This window comes from Bos mutus, chromosome 13 (assembly GCF_027580195.1).
Source record: "Bos mutus isolate GX-2022 chromosome 13, NWIPB_WYAK_1.1, whole genome shotgun sequence".
In the NCBI taxonomy this organism is placed as follows: Eukaryota; Metazoa; Chordata; class Mammalia; order Artiodactyla; family Bovidae; genus Bos; species Bos mutus.
Window position 1 is genome coordinate 35,909,615 of NC_091629.1, and position 14,371 is coordinate 35,923,985.

Genomic DNA, 14,371 nt, shown 5'->3' on the forward strand with positions numbered 1-14,371 from the left:
ACTGCAACTGAGGAGGGGACAAGTGGGGTACGTGGACTGGTGGGGTTGGGTAAAGAGAAAGCATCTGGCAAGAGTGAATGGGCTGAGATCAGTGGAAATCTCCCGATGATCGGTCATCTCAAACACCAGAGTGTTCACGTTTCACCCAAAATGATGCTAAGAAGTTTGAGGTTTTTCTGGACACTCCCGGAGCACAGAGCGGTTTGGAGCAGGGTAGGATTCACTGTAAACGATAGCTCAGGAAGACCTGTCAACAGTGTGTTAACCAGAGACCAGAAGATTAGGGGTCACAGGGATCCAGCAGAGGGTAGGAGCCTTGGAGGCTCCCCAGAGGCAGTGACCGCGGTCTTTCTGAAAAGCTGGCCTTCAGCCGCCCATACCATCTCTCCTAGTTATGTTGTTAGAAGGGTTCAATCCCCTCGGGTACTTTAGGGACCCTGTTCCAGCCACCGAAATGGGGAGGGGGGTGTTGTTTGTTCAAGGACCTGTAGGTGGAGCAGTGGCTAGAACCCTTAAAGATCCGAGGGCTACGTTTTTGCTCCGAAGGCTCTGTGCAGGTGCGCACCCTGGGACGCAGAGCTAGGCGGATCCTTCTGACATTGCGACTGCCTCCATAGAGACAGCAGAGGCTGTGGTCCCCGGAGGCGCCTGCAGAGGTTCTCCCAACCTCCACCCCGTGGGGCCTTCTTTGTTCTGATGCATTTCAGGGCCAGCCAGGCGCCCAGGATGTCTCTCAGATCCTCAAGGGGGCATTTCCTCCGAGGCAGGGAGATGAAACGGAAGAGGAAGATGCCGAAACCAGAGATCGCAGAGCCAGAATGGAGGGTTCTTCCGCTCCAGGACAGGACCTAGCGATACCCGTATCAACGGCCAGGCGGACTAGGAAGCCTAGGGGAAAAGGCAACCTTCAAGTGCCCCACCTAGCTCTGAGCCCCACCTTACGGCCGCTCCAGGGGGCAGAACCCGAGGGACGCCCCTTCCAAATTGGGCGGAGATATGGAAAGTGCAAACCCCAGCGCTGAGAGTGGACGCGCGTTGAGCCCATTCAAAGTTGCTTCTTCCTTCTCTGGCTTCTGAGCGATTCCGGTTTATTGGCTACAGCGAGCTCGAGGGCTAACTTCATCGCGAGAACTTCTCAGGCCCTGGGGCGGGGACTCTTACAGCGCAGCCGCAGGGCCTCCTGACGCAGAGGCGCATCGCCCGTTGGCGGTTCTCTGGCGCCCGCTTATTGGTCCGAAGCACCCTCGCCCCACCCCACCCCCCGTCGACCAATGGGCGGGGGAAGGGGCGTGCCCCGGCGGCGGGCGGCGGTGGCGCGGGGCTCTCTCATGTTCGGCGTTGGGCCCCGGCTGCTGCCGCGGTCTCCAGAGCTGCCGCCTCAGCCACTGCCGCCGCTGCGGTCGTCGCTGACCGTCGCGGCCTCAGGGTGCTCCCCGCACGGTGAGACTGCTCTTCCTTCTGCCACCTCCCAGTTTCATCCCGCTCACAGAGATCCCCTCCCAATCGAACCACTGTTCTAGGTAGTCGGTGACTGGGACCCCTCCGGCTGGAGCTGGAGGGCTCCGCTGTCGGGTCCGGGCCAGGGAGGGCTTCTTGGCACCCGAGCTGGGGAGGTATTAGGTCCCAGGGCCGCAGGTGACCGTTAGGTGGTAGAGTTGAAGTGTTTTCCGCGGGGCGCTGTCGAGGGTATGAGTGACATTGTGAAGGTGGGGGCCTAGGGGTCAGCTCCGTCAGCAACTCCCAGCACCCCCTTTCCCCCATTGTCATCGCCTCGCTGGTGACCTTGGACGAGTAGTCTCGCTCTGACCTCGCGTGGCTCGGCACTTCAGGGAGGAGGGCAGTGATGTTGGGGAGTATGGGCTCGCGAAACTACTGCGTCAGTAGAGGTGATGGTGGGACAGAGAGGATTATCTCTGAGGGACGGAGCCACCGCTTCGCAGCCCGTGAGGGGTGTGATTGGGGTGGGTGGGGTCGGGGCGGCGTCCAGACGCTTTTGTCCCCTTAGAAGATGAGGATAGGATGGGGATGGAGGGCGGAGAGGATACAGATTCATATACCCAGGCCCCTGATGTCTCTTGGAGCTTGGCGATTACCACCCCGTTGTCATAGAGCAGGAGGTCTTTGTTTAGGCTCTGGACCAGTGTTTCTTTTAGTGAGCAGGGGTCCTGGTGGACTGAGAAGGGAGACATTCAGTTGTTTTTCCTCTTGAATCTTGGCTTTGGGAAGTGTGGGTAAGGCGTTTCTCTGCCCAGGGAGCTGAAGCAGGTCAGAGGCAGCTGTTGCCCCCTGGACCTGGCCTCGCCTGGGTCGGGCAGTCAGTCTGGAGGCTAGAGGTGTCTGAGCACCCTCAGGCTAGAGGGATTGTGGGGAGGAGATGCTGGGGAGAGAAAGGCAGCATTTCTTGGTGGAGACAAGAGGATGTGAGATGGTGGGGGTCCTTTCCTCAGTTCAGCCCTGCTCCACCCATTTTTGAGAGAGAACACCCATACTTACCCTTGCAACTTTGGCCTGCTGGAGGAAGGAGGAAACGTAGTCATATCTATACTGAGTTGCTGTAAAACTGTCGCAACCACTCCTGACCTCCAGCCTTGCTTTTCCAGGCCTGTTCTAGGTATGCAGGCCCCAGTGAGCTGGGGCTGCTCTCTTGTTGCAGAGCACAGGCTCTAGGCACATTGGCTTTAGTAGTTGTAGCACGAAGGCTCAGTAGTTGCTGCTTTCGGGCTCTATAGAGCGTGGGCTCAGTAGTTGTGCCTCCCAGTTGCTCCTCAACAAGTGGGATCTTCCTTGACCAGGAATTAAACCTGTGTCTCCTGCATTGGCAGGCAGATTCTTTACCACTGAGCCACCAGGGAAGCCCCGTGCTTGAGCTTTGAGGAACAGCTTCTGTGGGATTGAGTGCTTAAGCCAGGACTGAGCCCAGAGTTGGGGTAGGGAGGGTAGGAGATTGTACAGTTCCTGGCTCAGAAAATACTTGAACAGGTTGAGAATGGGAATTGAAGAATCAATGAGAAACAAGGCCCCAAGAAGCATGTCCCTAACCACAAAGCAGAGGACAAGCTGGGGCTGGTCCTGTGATGCCTGGGACTTGCGGGCTGCAGAGAGGTGCTGTTAGCATGCAGCTGTGGGATATAGGGCAAGAGTGTGGCAGGTCCTGGAGCTCTACTTTGCCATGGACAGACTGTCTTTGGCCCCTTCTCCAGCCTTGGGCACCAAGTATGGGACAGTCTGGAGGAGCAGCTAGCACCCTGTGTGCACAGCGGGACTCTAGGGGGCTGAGAACTCTGAGTTTCTGTGTTAACTGTCTCTCTGCCCAGCTGCCATTTCCTTGTTTCTGTTCCCTATGCCAGAGGCACCAGTGGGCCTGGCTGAACCCTATCTTGGGTAGGATAATCTTGAAGCAGCTTTTCTCTCTAAAGCTGAGAGGGACCTGAGCTGGGAGCTCTCTGTTTACCAGAGAGAAGGTTCTGACAGTTTCCCTGAGAGAGTAACTGAGAGCTGAAGAAGTCCCCCAAGGCCCTTATTCCAGCTTCCCAACCCTCCCCATCCCATGACTCTCCGTGGTACCACCTCTGACAGCTGATTTAAAGAGGGGGTGTCTTTTTTTTTTGCTGGAATGGGGGCATTTCCCAGGATATATATTCTTCACATTTTCTTTATATGCCTTTCTGGTTGAGGGAGGTGGACAGTGAGCTCCCAACAGTCTGCTCTCTGGCATGCCTGGAGAACTTGCTGGCCTGGGAGTGGGGGAGGAGGAAGGCAGGATGATAGAAGGGAGAGGGAGGCCCCTCAACCCTTGAGCTGTTTTCTGAGAAGGCTAGAGGGCCTGCCCTGAGGGCCATTCCTGACTAGATTGAAGTCCTTCTTTGATGCTGAAATTGCTGTTGCTTCAGAAAGCAGTCCTTTGGGGGATTTGTTCTACAAAGGTGGGGGCAGAGTGGGGAGTGCTGTCACAGAGCTTCAGGCAACAGCTGCACCAGACCCACTGAGGAAGAGGCCATTGCTTATTTATTCCTGTGCTGCAGGTGAGGAAACTGAGGCACTGAGGCATGAAGTAACTTTGCCATGCAGCCTGAGTTTAAACCAGGTCTTTGGGGCTCTGGAGCCCATGCTCTTGACCATGGCCCTGCTGCCTCTTGGGGGCTGAGCTGCTTGGGCCACGATCAAGATTTGGCTGGCACAAGAGGAGGCCTGGGGCTTCAAGGGTGCCTTTTTTCTCTTTGGGCACAGCTGCTGCAGGAAGAGGCCTGATGCCCTCTTCTCCTGATTCTAATGAAGAATTGTGTGTAGCTCAGGTTCTGGCTCACAGGGGACAGCGACCAGTGAGGCTTTCTGCTGGGAAAGGAGCTTTTCCAGCCTTCTCTGGGCTTTCTCATTCTCTGTTCTCAGTGCTCAAGGGTTACAAGGCAATGCCTGAGTACTTGCTCTATACTGAGCTCTGGGCAGTGCAAGAGACACAGGTCCTGCCCTTAGTGACCTTCCATTTCAAGGTTGGTGGTGGCAGTGGGGAGGTAACAGCTGATTGTGGCCAGGCTAGACAATGCCCTATGGGAGGCACCACTCTGAGATGGGGGAAGGGGAATGCCTTCCAGCGCAGGGGTTGCTAAAAGAGCAGGGTGGGGAGCTCTTCTAAGTGCCTCTGGGCCCTGATGTGCTACGTCTGCCTAAAGGGCCCACTGAGGCCCATTCTTGGGCTCCGTTTAGTTTGGTCATTCATTCATTAACAAATATAAACCTAACACACCTGCTCCCTGTCAGATGCTGGACTGGGTGCTGGGGATACAGGGTTTGGCAAAAGCACAGTCGCTGCTCTTGTAAGGTGGGAGACAGAGATAGTAAATGATTGCAGACGTGAGAAAGGGAATTCTTTTTGAAGATTTTCAGGCCTATCCTGGAATGGGAGGGGGTGGGAATGGGTTGTGCTGCCTTGAAAAAGGTCCCCAAGCTGAGATGTGGATGGGAGAACAGAATTATCCCAGGCAGATGGCCTGGGTGAAGGCAGGCAGGCAGGCAACAGGCAGTGGACAGGGGAGGAAGACAGGTACAGGACCCTGCATGTAAAAGCCCTAGGAGCCTTTGCTCACCAGCCACTGTTTCATCCAGGCTTCCCAGGAAGTGTCCTGGGAAGGATAGCTGTTTCCTATTCCAGGGGATCTTCCCAACCCAGGGATCGAACCCGCATCTCCTGAGTCTCCTGCATTGGCAGGTGGATTCTTTACCACTGCGCCACCTGAGAAGCCACAAAATTATGATTGTTGTTGTGTAGGCACTAAGTCATGTCCAACTCTTTCATGACCCCATGGACTGTAGCCCACCAGTTCCTCTGTCCATGGGATTTCCCAGGCAGGAATACTCAAAGGAGTTGCCATTTCCTTCTCCAGAGGATCTTCCTGATCCAGGGGTTGAACCCACATCTCCCATGTCTCCTGCATTGCAGGCGGATTCTCTACCGCCGAGCCACCTGGGAAGCTCGGGAAATGGGGGGATCTTGTCATTTTTCCCCTGGCTGTAGAGAAGTGGCTGGAGCAGCCTCTGTGCAAGGTAGGGGGAAGGCCTGGTCCCCTTGCTCTTGGCTGTGTTTCACAGGCTCTGAGTCCACAGCTTCAGGGGGTGGCTGGAGTGGGTAGGTAGGGCAGGCCTCTCTCCAAGGGCCAGACTTTCTGGAGACAGCCTTAGGGGCTGCCCTTCTCTGGGACTGACCCAGAGTGCTGGCCTGGGGCTGTTCTGCATTCCTGAGACTCTAGCTTTGCCCTTCCCTGTACCTCCTGAGGCTTCCAATGGGGGTGCTCCTCATACCCAAGCTGTTAGCCCTGCCTTTGAGGTGGGGCTTGAGCCTTGGTGGGCTTTTGCATTGGGAAATGGGGAGGGAGGTAAGGCCTGCTCCCAGGGTAGCTCAGCACCTGAGGGGCCTTGAGGTCATGCCCTCCACAGGCCCAGTGCCAACTCTGAGGCCACTCAGTGGTTTTTCTTCATTCCCTGGACCAGCAGAGGTCATTCATACATCACTCATCTCTACTTTAGTGTATATCTCTGACAAATAAGGACACGTGCATGCATGTGTGCTCAGTCCGTTGTGTCCAACGCTTTGCGACTCTATGGACTGTAGCCTGCCAGGCTCCTCTGTCCATGGCATTCTCCAGGCAAGAATACTGGAGTGGGTTGCCATTTCCTCCTCCAGGGGAAATAAGGACGTACTTCTCTACATAATCTAATTCCATTATCTCACCTAGCTGATCAACTCTTATTTCTTAGTGTCGTCTAAGATCCAGTCCTGTTTATTAACATTTCCCAATTATTTCCCACAACTGAGCGACTGAACTGAACTGAACTGAGAAATGCCCTTCTACATATATTTTTCTTCTTGAAATTGACGTGGTGGGAAAAGCCAGGTCAGTTGTCCCATTGAGTATCCTGCCGTCTTAGTCTCTTTGTGTATTAATTTAGCAGAACAGTTGGCAAACTTTTACTGTGAAGGGCGAGATAGTAAATGTTTTAGACTTTGCAGGCTATGTGGCCTCTGTGGCAACTACTCAGAGTAGTTTTAATGTGTATGCTCAGTCATGTCCGAGTCTTTGCAACCCTGTGGACTGTAGCCTATCAGACTCCTCTGTCCGTGGAGTTTTTTTCCAAGTAAAAATACTGGGGTTGGTTACCATTTTCTCCTCCAGAAGATCTTCCTGAACCAGGGATTGCTTTAGTGAAAAGCAATTTTAGGTGGCAGTCCAGTGTTTAGGACTTTCACTACCAGGCTTTAATCCCTGGGTCAGGGAATTAAGATCCTGTAAGCCGTGAGGGCACAGCAAAACAAAGAAACAAATAAAAGCAATTTTAGACAACATGTAAACAAATGAGCACTTGGTTGTGTGCCAGTAAAACTTTACAAAAAAAACAGGAAACAGTGGCAGCCTGACAGGCTGTAGTTGGCCCATCTCCTATCTAAAGCAACTTCCCTCTTTTATTAAAATTAGGTCACTTGTCTTGCAGAATATCTGGCCTTCTGGGTTTGTCTCCTTGCTTTTTTGTGGAGTCGTTTAATTGGTTCTGCTCGCAGGTTAGACATTTGGGGCAGAACTGCCCTGTGAGCGGTGCTGTGACTTGGTGCCGCTTCACATCAGTAGGCATACTTGGGCCCCATGTCCCATTCTGAGAGGAGACTGACTAGTGCAAGACTGGCTAACGTCACTTTGCTCCATGGCAAACTTGTTCCCTTTGACCTGGGTCATCTGTCAGTGGTACTTGTGTGTCTGTGAGCATCCGTGCCTTCCTGGTTTAGCACCCACTGATTGGTGTTGCTTCCAACATTTGTTTATTGGGGAGTTGCAGAATTATTTAGCATTCAGTCATTCCTTTGTTAAGGAAGAGCTATCCTTTAACCACCAGGGCTGTTTGGCCACAAGAAAGACCAAGAGACAGACTGAAGTAGTTCTCTGTAAGATTGCCAGTTTTCAGAGCAGAGAGTTGGGGTGTTGCTCTTGTCCGTAGTGACAAATGAGGGTTTGGATTTGTTTTGCTTTCTTCCTTTTTTCATAATCACTGTGAATGCTCTGATTTTATATAGTTCCATCTGTTAACATCAATTGCATAATATTCTCTCTGATGCTGAAATGGTCCCAGCCCAGTGTTTCAGAGCTGTGCTGCTTACACAGGCTTCCTGGGGGTACTTCCCACTGCCTCTGCTCTGAGGCTGCCCTTGGGGAGCTGAACTGGAAGGCCTGCCAATCAAGCCAAAGTCTCAACTGTGAGTTCTGATGGGTGGCAACCCTCTCATAGGTGCCTGTTCTGTGTATGGCCCTGTTTGATCACCAGGAGGGAAAGCTCTAAGAACATGTCTTATTATATAGTGAATAGCAAAGTCTCTCAGTCGTGTCCGACTCTTTGCGACCCCGTGGACTGTAGCCCACCAGGTTCTTCTGTCTGTGGGATTCTCCAGGCAAGAATACTGGAGTGGGTTGCCATTTCCTTCTCCAGGGGATCTTCCGGAGCCAGGGATTGAACCCAGGTCTCCTGCATTGCAGGCAGATGCTTTAACCTCTGAGCCATCAGGGCATATAGGCCCCCCTCGAAGCCTACTGTTAATTCTAACCTGGATTGACTTGTGCAGCAAGAATACTATGACCTCTGGATGTATGATGGTACAACCTGTATGTCTGGGCTGGGCCAACTCTTGGGTCACCAGAGCCAGAACTGGCCCCTGGAAAGTGCCAGTGAAGTCCCCTTCCTTTGCTGGCTGCCTCTTCCCACCAGCCTCAGGTTTGCTGGGCACTAGAGTTCTGGGCTGGTGCTTTGACACCCAGAAACTGCAGCTCAGTACATGCTGGCCGGGCTGTGGGTCAGTAGTGTGTCAGGCAAGGGTGAGGGCTCTTGGCAAATGTGGAGTGGGTGGAGGAGTAGGGGGCACAGGTACCACTTGGGCTACTGAGAGCCGCAAGGGTTTGGGTCCTTCCTAAAGGGAAACCTATGCTCTCCCACCAGCCACAGGCCCATCAGTGGCCCTGACCCTTGCCCTCCCCTCTGCACTCCCCACCCATCAGGCTCCTCCTGGTGTCCCTGGAGCATGGGAGGCTACTGAGCGTGACTGGTGGTATCCGGCAGGAGCTGCGTGTCTCAGCCTGTGGCAGGGAGGGCGTCCATGGCTGCAGCCAACAAGGGTGAGTGCCTGCCTGGTCTGCTGGGGTTTGTAGAGTCTTATAGTGCACCCTGGTGGGAAGGGGTATTGTTGCATGTGGGATCTGTGTTGGCTGTGTGTCTGTCTGTCTGTCTGACTGTGAGGTATGAATTATATTACATCAGTAATTACACCAGTGTTTGTGCTGGGGACGCCCAAGCGCTAGCAGGGAACCTTGGTGTGCTGCCCTCGTGGCCCCATGTTCCAGCCTCCCTGTTCCACTGTGGAGGTTGGTAGCACAAGGGGCTTGGTGTGAGCACAGAGGCTCGGAAGTGGGTAGGGCTACAGTAGGTTGTGGAAAGGAATTGGGGTTTCATTCAGAATCCAGAAAGACTCATAGAAGGTTTTAGGTGAGGTAGGACATTAGGGTTAAATCTGAGGGACTCAGCAGGGAAATGGTTGACCCCTTGGGCCTCCATTGAGTCTTCATTGTGTGCAAAAACCCAGGCAAGGACTGGCTCAGGCCTTCACCAAGCTCCTACTAATCTGCCTGCCTTAACTCCCTGCCTGCCTGGCCTTGGAAAACCTGACCCAGTGAGGGACAGCCGAGGGCCATGTGAGGAGCTCAGCGGAGGAAGGAAAGGTTTCTCTGGGAGGGGTCCTGGAGCTCCCCTGGGTTCTTCTCACCTGCCAGTGATCAGTAGTGAGGTTTAGAGGAAGCTGCAGCCCCTTCTAGGAGGGCTGAGTATAGTTTTTGACCCTCTCTGTTTCTCCCACCCCCAGGCAGGTCCCATAAAGCCCAAGCCCATTCCTGTCTCTGCCCTTTTCCCCTCTCAAGGGGGTCAGCAGGAGGAGCAGGCAGAGGGCCTCAGGACTGGCAGACCTAGAAGAGAAGGCCTGAGAGATGGGGAGCTTGGAAATGTGAAGGAGAGCACAGGGCAGGGTATCCTGAGCACTAGGGCTGAGTCCCGCACTGCCTGGGGTTTGGTTAGGGTCAGGACTGTCTCTTCCCTGTCAGCCCCATTCCCTCTAAGTGAAGGGTCATATTAGCTAATCCCTAAATCCCCTCATACCCTCTTTGAGGGTGTGCATTTTCTGTGGGAGGACTAAGCAGGAGGGCAGATGAGAGTCTCAAGCCTTATGATCTCCACTGTCCAGTAGGATGTGGCCTAGCTCAGCAGAGGATGCTGACTGATATGCAGGGGCAGTCACAGGGGCAGGGCAGTGACACGGTGGAGTAGTTTCCTGGGGCTAGGAGAAGGCAACACCCCTGGAGCTCTCTCCCACTCTCTTTGTAGGCAACAAGTCCAGAGTCCGGAGTATCCGCTTCGCAACAAGCCATGATGCAGAAAGCTCTCAGAGTCATGTCCACTTTGATGAGAAGCTGCATGACTCTGTGGTCATGGTCACCCAGGAGAGCGACAGCAGCTTTCTGGTCAAGGTATGTGCATACCTTCCCCCCCTTATAATCATCAACCTTATTCCCTCTACCTTCTCCCTGGCCCTGCCCAGCTTCCTGGGCCTGTTCCATTTCCTCTAAGCTGGCTCCATCTTTGTCCTTCCCTGGGCCTTGGTTTCCCCATCTGTAAAATGAGAAGTGTGAGACTGTGATGAGATGAGTGCACTTATGATGTTACTTGAATGGGAGTGGAGCTTGTTAGCATCAGCATCACCCCAGCCATTGCAGTTGGAAGGCAGGTGTTCAGGCTTTGGTGTCACAGGCCTGGGTACAGTTCTGGGCCTCCTCTTTTGGCTCTGTAACCTTGGGCAGGTCACCTTGATTTTCCTTCTCTCAAGTAGACACAATTGACACCCCAAAAAACTGGAAATGGAAGGGTGTATGTATGTGAGGCTAATTATATTGATAACACGGTGTGACTTTACTCTGCTTTGCCAAACCTCTGGCTGATTGAAGCTCTTTGTAGTAGTATTTATCACCTCCATGTTTTTCCCTTCTCCTTCTCTTCTAGTGTCCATACCTCGTACACCCTTGGCTCCTCCAACTGCTGGGACACTGTTAGATCCCACATCCATTTGGGAGAGGCAGGAAGAATTCTTTGGAGGGGATGGATTGGAGGGAAACAGGGAGTGAGGCCTTAAGGTTGGACAGTATACCAGGGCTCCCATGTTGAGCCCCGGAAGGCATGGAGGTGAGCATGGTGGTTGGCGTCTGATCTATTGAGACCACCCTGCAGAGGGGCCCAGAGTCATAGCCATTTCTGCCCAAGTCTGAAACCTTTGCTCTTTCTCCAAGAGCTGACAGTTTCCCCAAGGGAGCAAACAGAATGAACCCAAACTTTCAAAAATAGCTCCCTGCCTCCCATTGCAAAATCTATTCATGTCCATGGTAGAGAAGATTTGGAAGATAGAGAAAACTATAAAGAAATTTAAAAGTATCTGCAATCATACTATCTGGAAATAACTATGGTTAATATTTTGATGTTATTCCAGTTTCCTTTCTAGCTTTCTTTCCAAAAATGAAAAGCTGGTATACCAGCGTACACACTGTTTTTTGGTTGCTTCTGTTGTGATCCATCTCCTGTTTGTTTCAGTAAATAATTTTCCATGAGATTTTACAACTGCCTGATATTCCACTATATCTGTCATCATTGATTTAGCTGGTTCCCTGTTCCTGGTGTTACAGTTGTTTCTATTTTGTACTGTTATAAATAGGGCAGTGATGCGTTTTGTTTTTTTTACATCTGAGTATTTCTCCAGGGAAATACTGCAAGTGGTGCAGCTGGATCACAGGGTACAGCCAGTGATTAGCAGGCACAGCCAGAAAGCCCTCTTGAGAGGTGTGCCCTCTTTTAGCAGAGTGTGGGAGCCATAGGGACTGAGCTTTATCATGCAGTGACATCATCCTGATCCCACTGAAAGGCTAAATACTCCCTCAAAAGACAGGGCCATCCATTTCCTGAAACTGAGCAGGAGAGCGCATGCCCTGTGAGCTGTAGATACAGCACACACATTGCCCCTCCTGGACAGGCACTCCGGTCAGCCTACCTGCCCCGACAGCTACCCTGGCCTGTGACCTGTCACACGACTGAGTTTCTGAGTATGGCAAAGCTGTGTGTATGAACAACAGAAGTTTCCCAGGCCGTGAATCAGGGCTGTTGGACACAGTGAGCCTTTGAATGGGCAGGCATCCATGTTTGGGTGCCAGCAGGGCAGGCTGGATTCCAGGTTCCATGACTGGTGCCAGTCTTGTGGGCCAGCCCTGGACTGACAAAGCTCGTCTAGTGTCCGTTTTTGTGATTCTGACCCACCCTCCATCTTGTGCTATCTATGTTGCCTGGTGGCCTCACCATGAGTGACCAGAGGACCAGTGTCCCTGGGCACATGCTGATAGTGGTGGGGGCAGGTGGATAGCCTGTGTAGTGGGGTTTTGAGCCTTCCCTGTGGGCAGTGGCTGGTGCCTTGCTGTGTGGCAAGAGTAGCCAAGAGGTCCAGGGAGGACTATAGCTTGACCACACTGTGGCCTTCAGCCAGTCATTTCCTGGCTTCTATTTTATCATCTATAGAATGGCCACCAAGGAACTTCAGGGCCCATGAGACAGATATGGGACAAGTGATAGGGGTGGGGTCCTTGAAGAAAGGGCCTGGAGCTGCCAGGCCAGGGGTGTGAACCAGCTAAAATGATGGAGGGAGTCAGAATCCCCTGGGATTGTCAAGGAAGCAAGTGGAGGGCCCACAGGATCACCAGTGGTACAACCTGGGCGGACCCTGGGGGAGACTGTAAGTGAAGGTGCCTCCATCCCCCACCCCTCCTGCTGCAGGTTGGCTTCCTGAAGATCCTGCACAGGTATGAAATTACCTTCACTCTACCCCCAGTGCACAGGCTGAGCAAGGACATCCGAGAGACACCTGTCCCCAGCCTGCACCTCAAGCTCCTCAGCGTCATGCCCATCCCAGAAGGTGCGTCCCCTGCTTGGGGTGCTGGAAGCTTGCCCTCCTCCAGCAGAGCCTGGGTGTGAGCAGGAGTGACAGCATGGGTACTTCCTTCCCCCATCAGGGGCTGATGGGTAGCTCAGAAACCAGGAGACACGATGCCTCTTTATGGGCCTGCTGTGTGGCAACATGGCAGGTCCCATGCCCCAGCCCTCACTCCTGGACAGACGTCTATGGGCTCACACAATTGACCTATGTCTGCTCACCGCCTGATGGTTACTTCAAGGGGATGGTGGGAGCCACTGAGGAACTGCTCTGGGCCTCTAGCCCTTCCTTTGCCAGGGGAAACCTACTGGAACCTCAGGAACTTTGGGCAGCTGCCTCCCAGCCCCCACCAGACCTGAAGTTGCTTTTCCATACCCTGCCACCTTCAGCACCCCTCTTCCCAAAGGCTAGCGAATCAGTTTCACCATTTACAGAAACCCCAGCTTCAGTTTCATGTCCCCCCTACTTCCACTTCATAATTTTGCCCTTAAGTGGGTTGAGCAAGCCTCCTCAGGTCTTTGCCTCTTGCCATCTGATCTGCTCAGTCCCTGCCCTGCTCCTCCCTCCCTCCCCCATCACCCTCTCTCCCTGCCTGTGATTTTGGGGAATCCCACCTCTTGCAAGCATGAGTTTTGACTTCTGGCCTACATGTAGAGCTCATTGAAGAATGGCAAGTTCCAGAAGCCTGTGTACCCAGCCCTGGGGGCAGGGGTGGAGGGGTTTGGGCCATCCTTGCTCCTCTAGAGGTCTTGGTGGTGGGTGGGGACCAGTGAGTGCTGGGGGGCAGGAGGCCACAGAGGTGCTGATCGCCCCGGGCAGGTTACAGCGTCAAGTGTGAGTACTCAGCGCACAAGGAGGGCGTCCTCAAGGAGGAGATGCTGCTAGCCTGTGAAGGTGGCTCCGACACCTGCGTGCGCGTGATCGTGCAGGCGCGCGTCATGGGTGAGAGCTTGAGGCCCAGGTCTGGCTAGAGGAGGGAGGCACCAGCTTGGCTACAAGGAGTTTCCACCCTCCTTGAGTCTGAAAAAGGGATCCTTGTTTTGGCCCATTCCCAGTCTCCTTGGTGGGTGCCTTTCTCCCCATCCTCTAGCAGAGCTGGGAGGGAAGGTAGAGGAGTCCCCTTGGAGTAGGTGGGGCTAGGGTCCACCCTGGCATACTGACTTCTTGCCTGTCTTGCAGACCGACACCACGGCACACCCATGCTGCTAGACGGCGTCAGGTGCGTGGGTGCTGAGCTAGAATACGACTCCGAGCATAGTGACTGGCGCGGCTTCGACTGAGGCCCTCGGCACCACCTGCCTTGGGGCCCTTGGCCTTAAACCCAGCCTCATCCCCCAGATGCTGCATGACGGTGCGGCTTCCTCCCCCTTCCCCAGGGTGGGTGTGCAGGCGGAGGGTCCACGGGCCTCTACGCTAGAGCCTTGCCCATGCCTCTCACCTCATTTGTGCCACCTCCCTGCCCCTCCAACGTTCTCTTCTCCCACTTTCTCCTGTGTGCCTCAGCCTCCTGCTGGAAGAAATGGATTGAGCCCCCAAGGAGGCCATCTGAGGAGGGCCAGGGGAGGGTTGTACCCACCCTCACCCCAGCCATAAGGGCTCTAGTCAGAGCCTAGGAGAGCAAGGAGCTGGCTCTGTGGTGGAGCTGCCCTATTACTACTGCTGCTGTCTCGCTTTAGCCACCTCTCTTGTCTACTCTGTTTTTTCCACTTTTGTCCATGGTGAGGAGGAGGGAGATGCAGTTCCCAATCCCTACCCCCTAGGTCTGTGTTGTTTTTAAATGACTGGTTAGGATAAAATCCTGAAGAAATAAAACTTTCAGTGGATACTAGAAGC

General features: G+C 53.7%; 1 protein-coding gene across 2 annotated transcripts; it reads left to right on the forward strand.

The window, feature by feature from the left end:
- Positions 1-1,283: 1,283 nt before the first annotated feature.
- Positions 1,284-14,369, forward strand: ADISSP (adipose secreted signaling protein). 2 transcript variants are annotated; one of them, XM_005893956.3, is made up of 6 exons: positions 1,284-1,440; positions 8,529-8,645; positions 9,901-10,043; positions 12,382-12,520; positions 13,358-13,480; positions 13,718-14,369. In XM_005893956.3, exons 2-6 carry the CDS (start codon positions 8,627-8,629, stop codon positions 13,816-13,818), a joined length of 525 nt encoding a protein of 174 aa, XP_005894018.1. In that variant the 5' UTR covers positions 1,284-1,440; positions 8,529-8,626; the 3' UTR covers positions 13,819-14,369. The 2 variants fall into 2 exon arrangements, with proteins under 2 accessions (XP_005894018.1, XP_070237389.1); XM_070381288.1 differs by having other exon boundaries at positions 1,290-1,440; positions 8,470-8,645.
- The last annotated feature ends 2 nt before the right edge of the window (positions 14,370-14,371 follow it).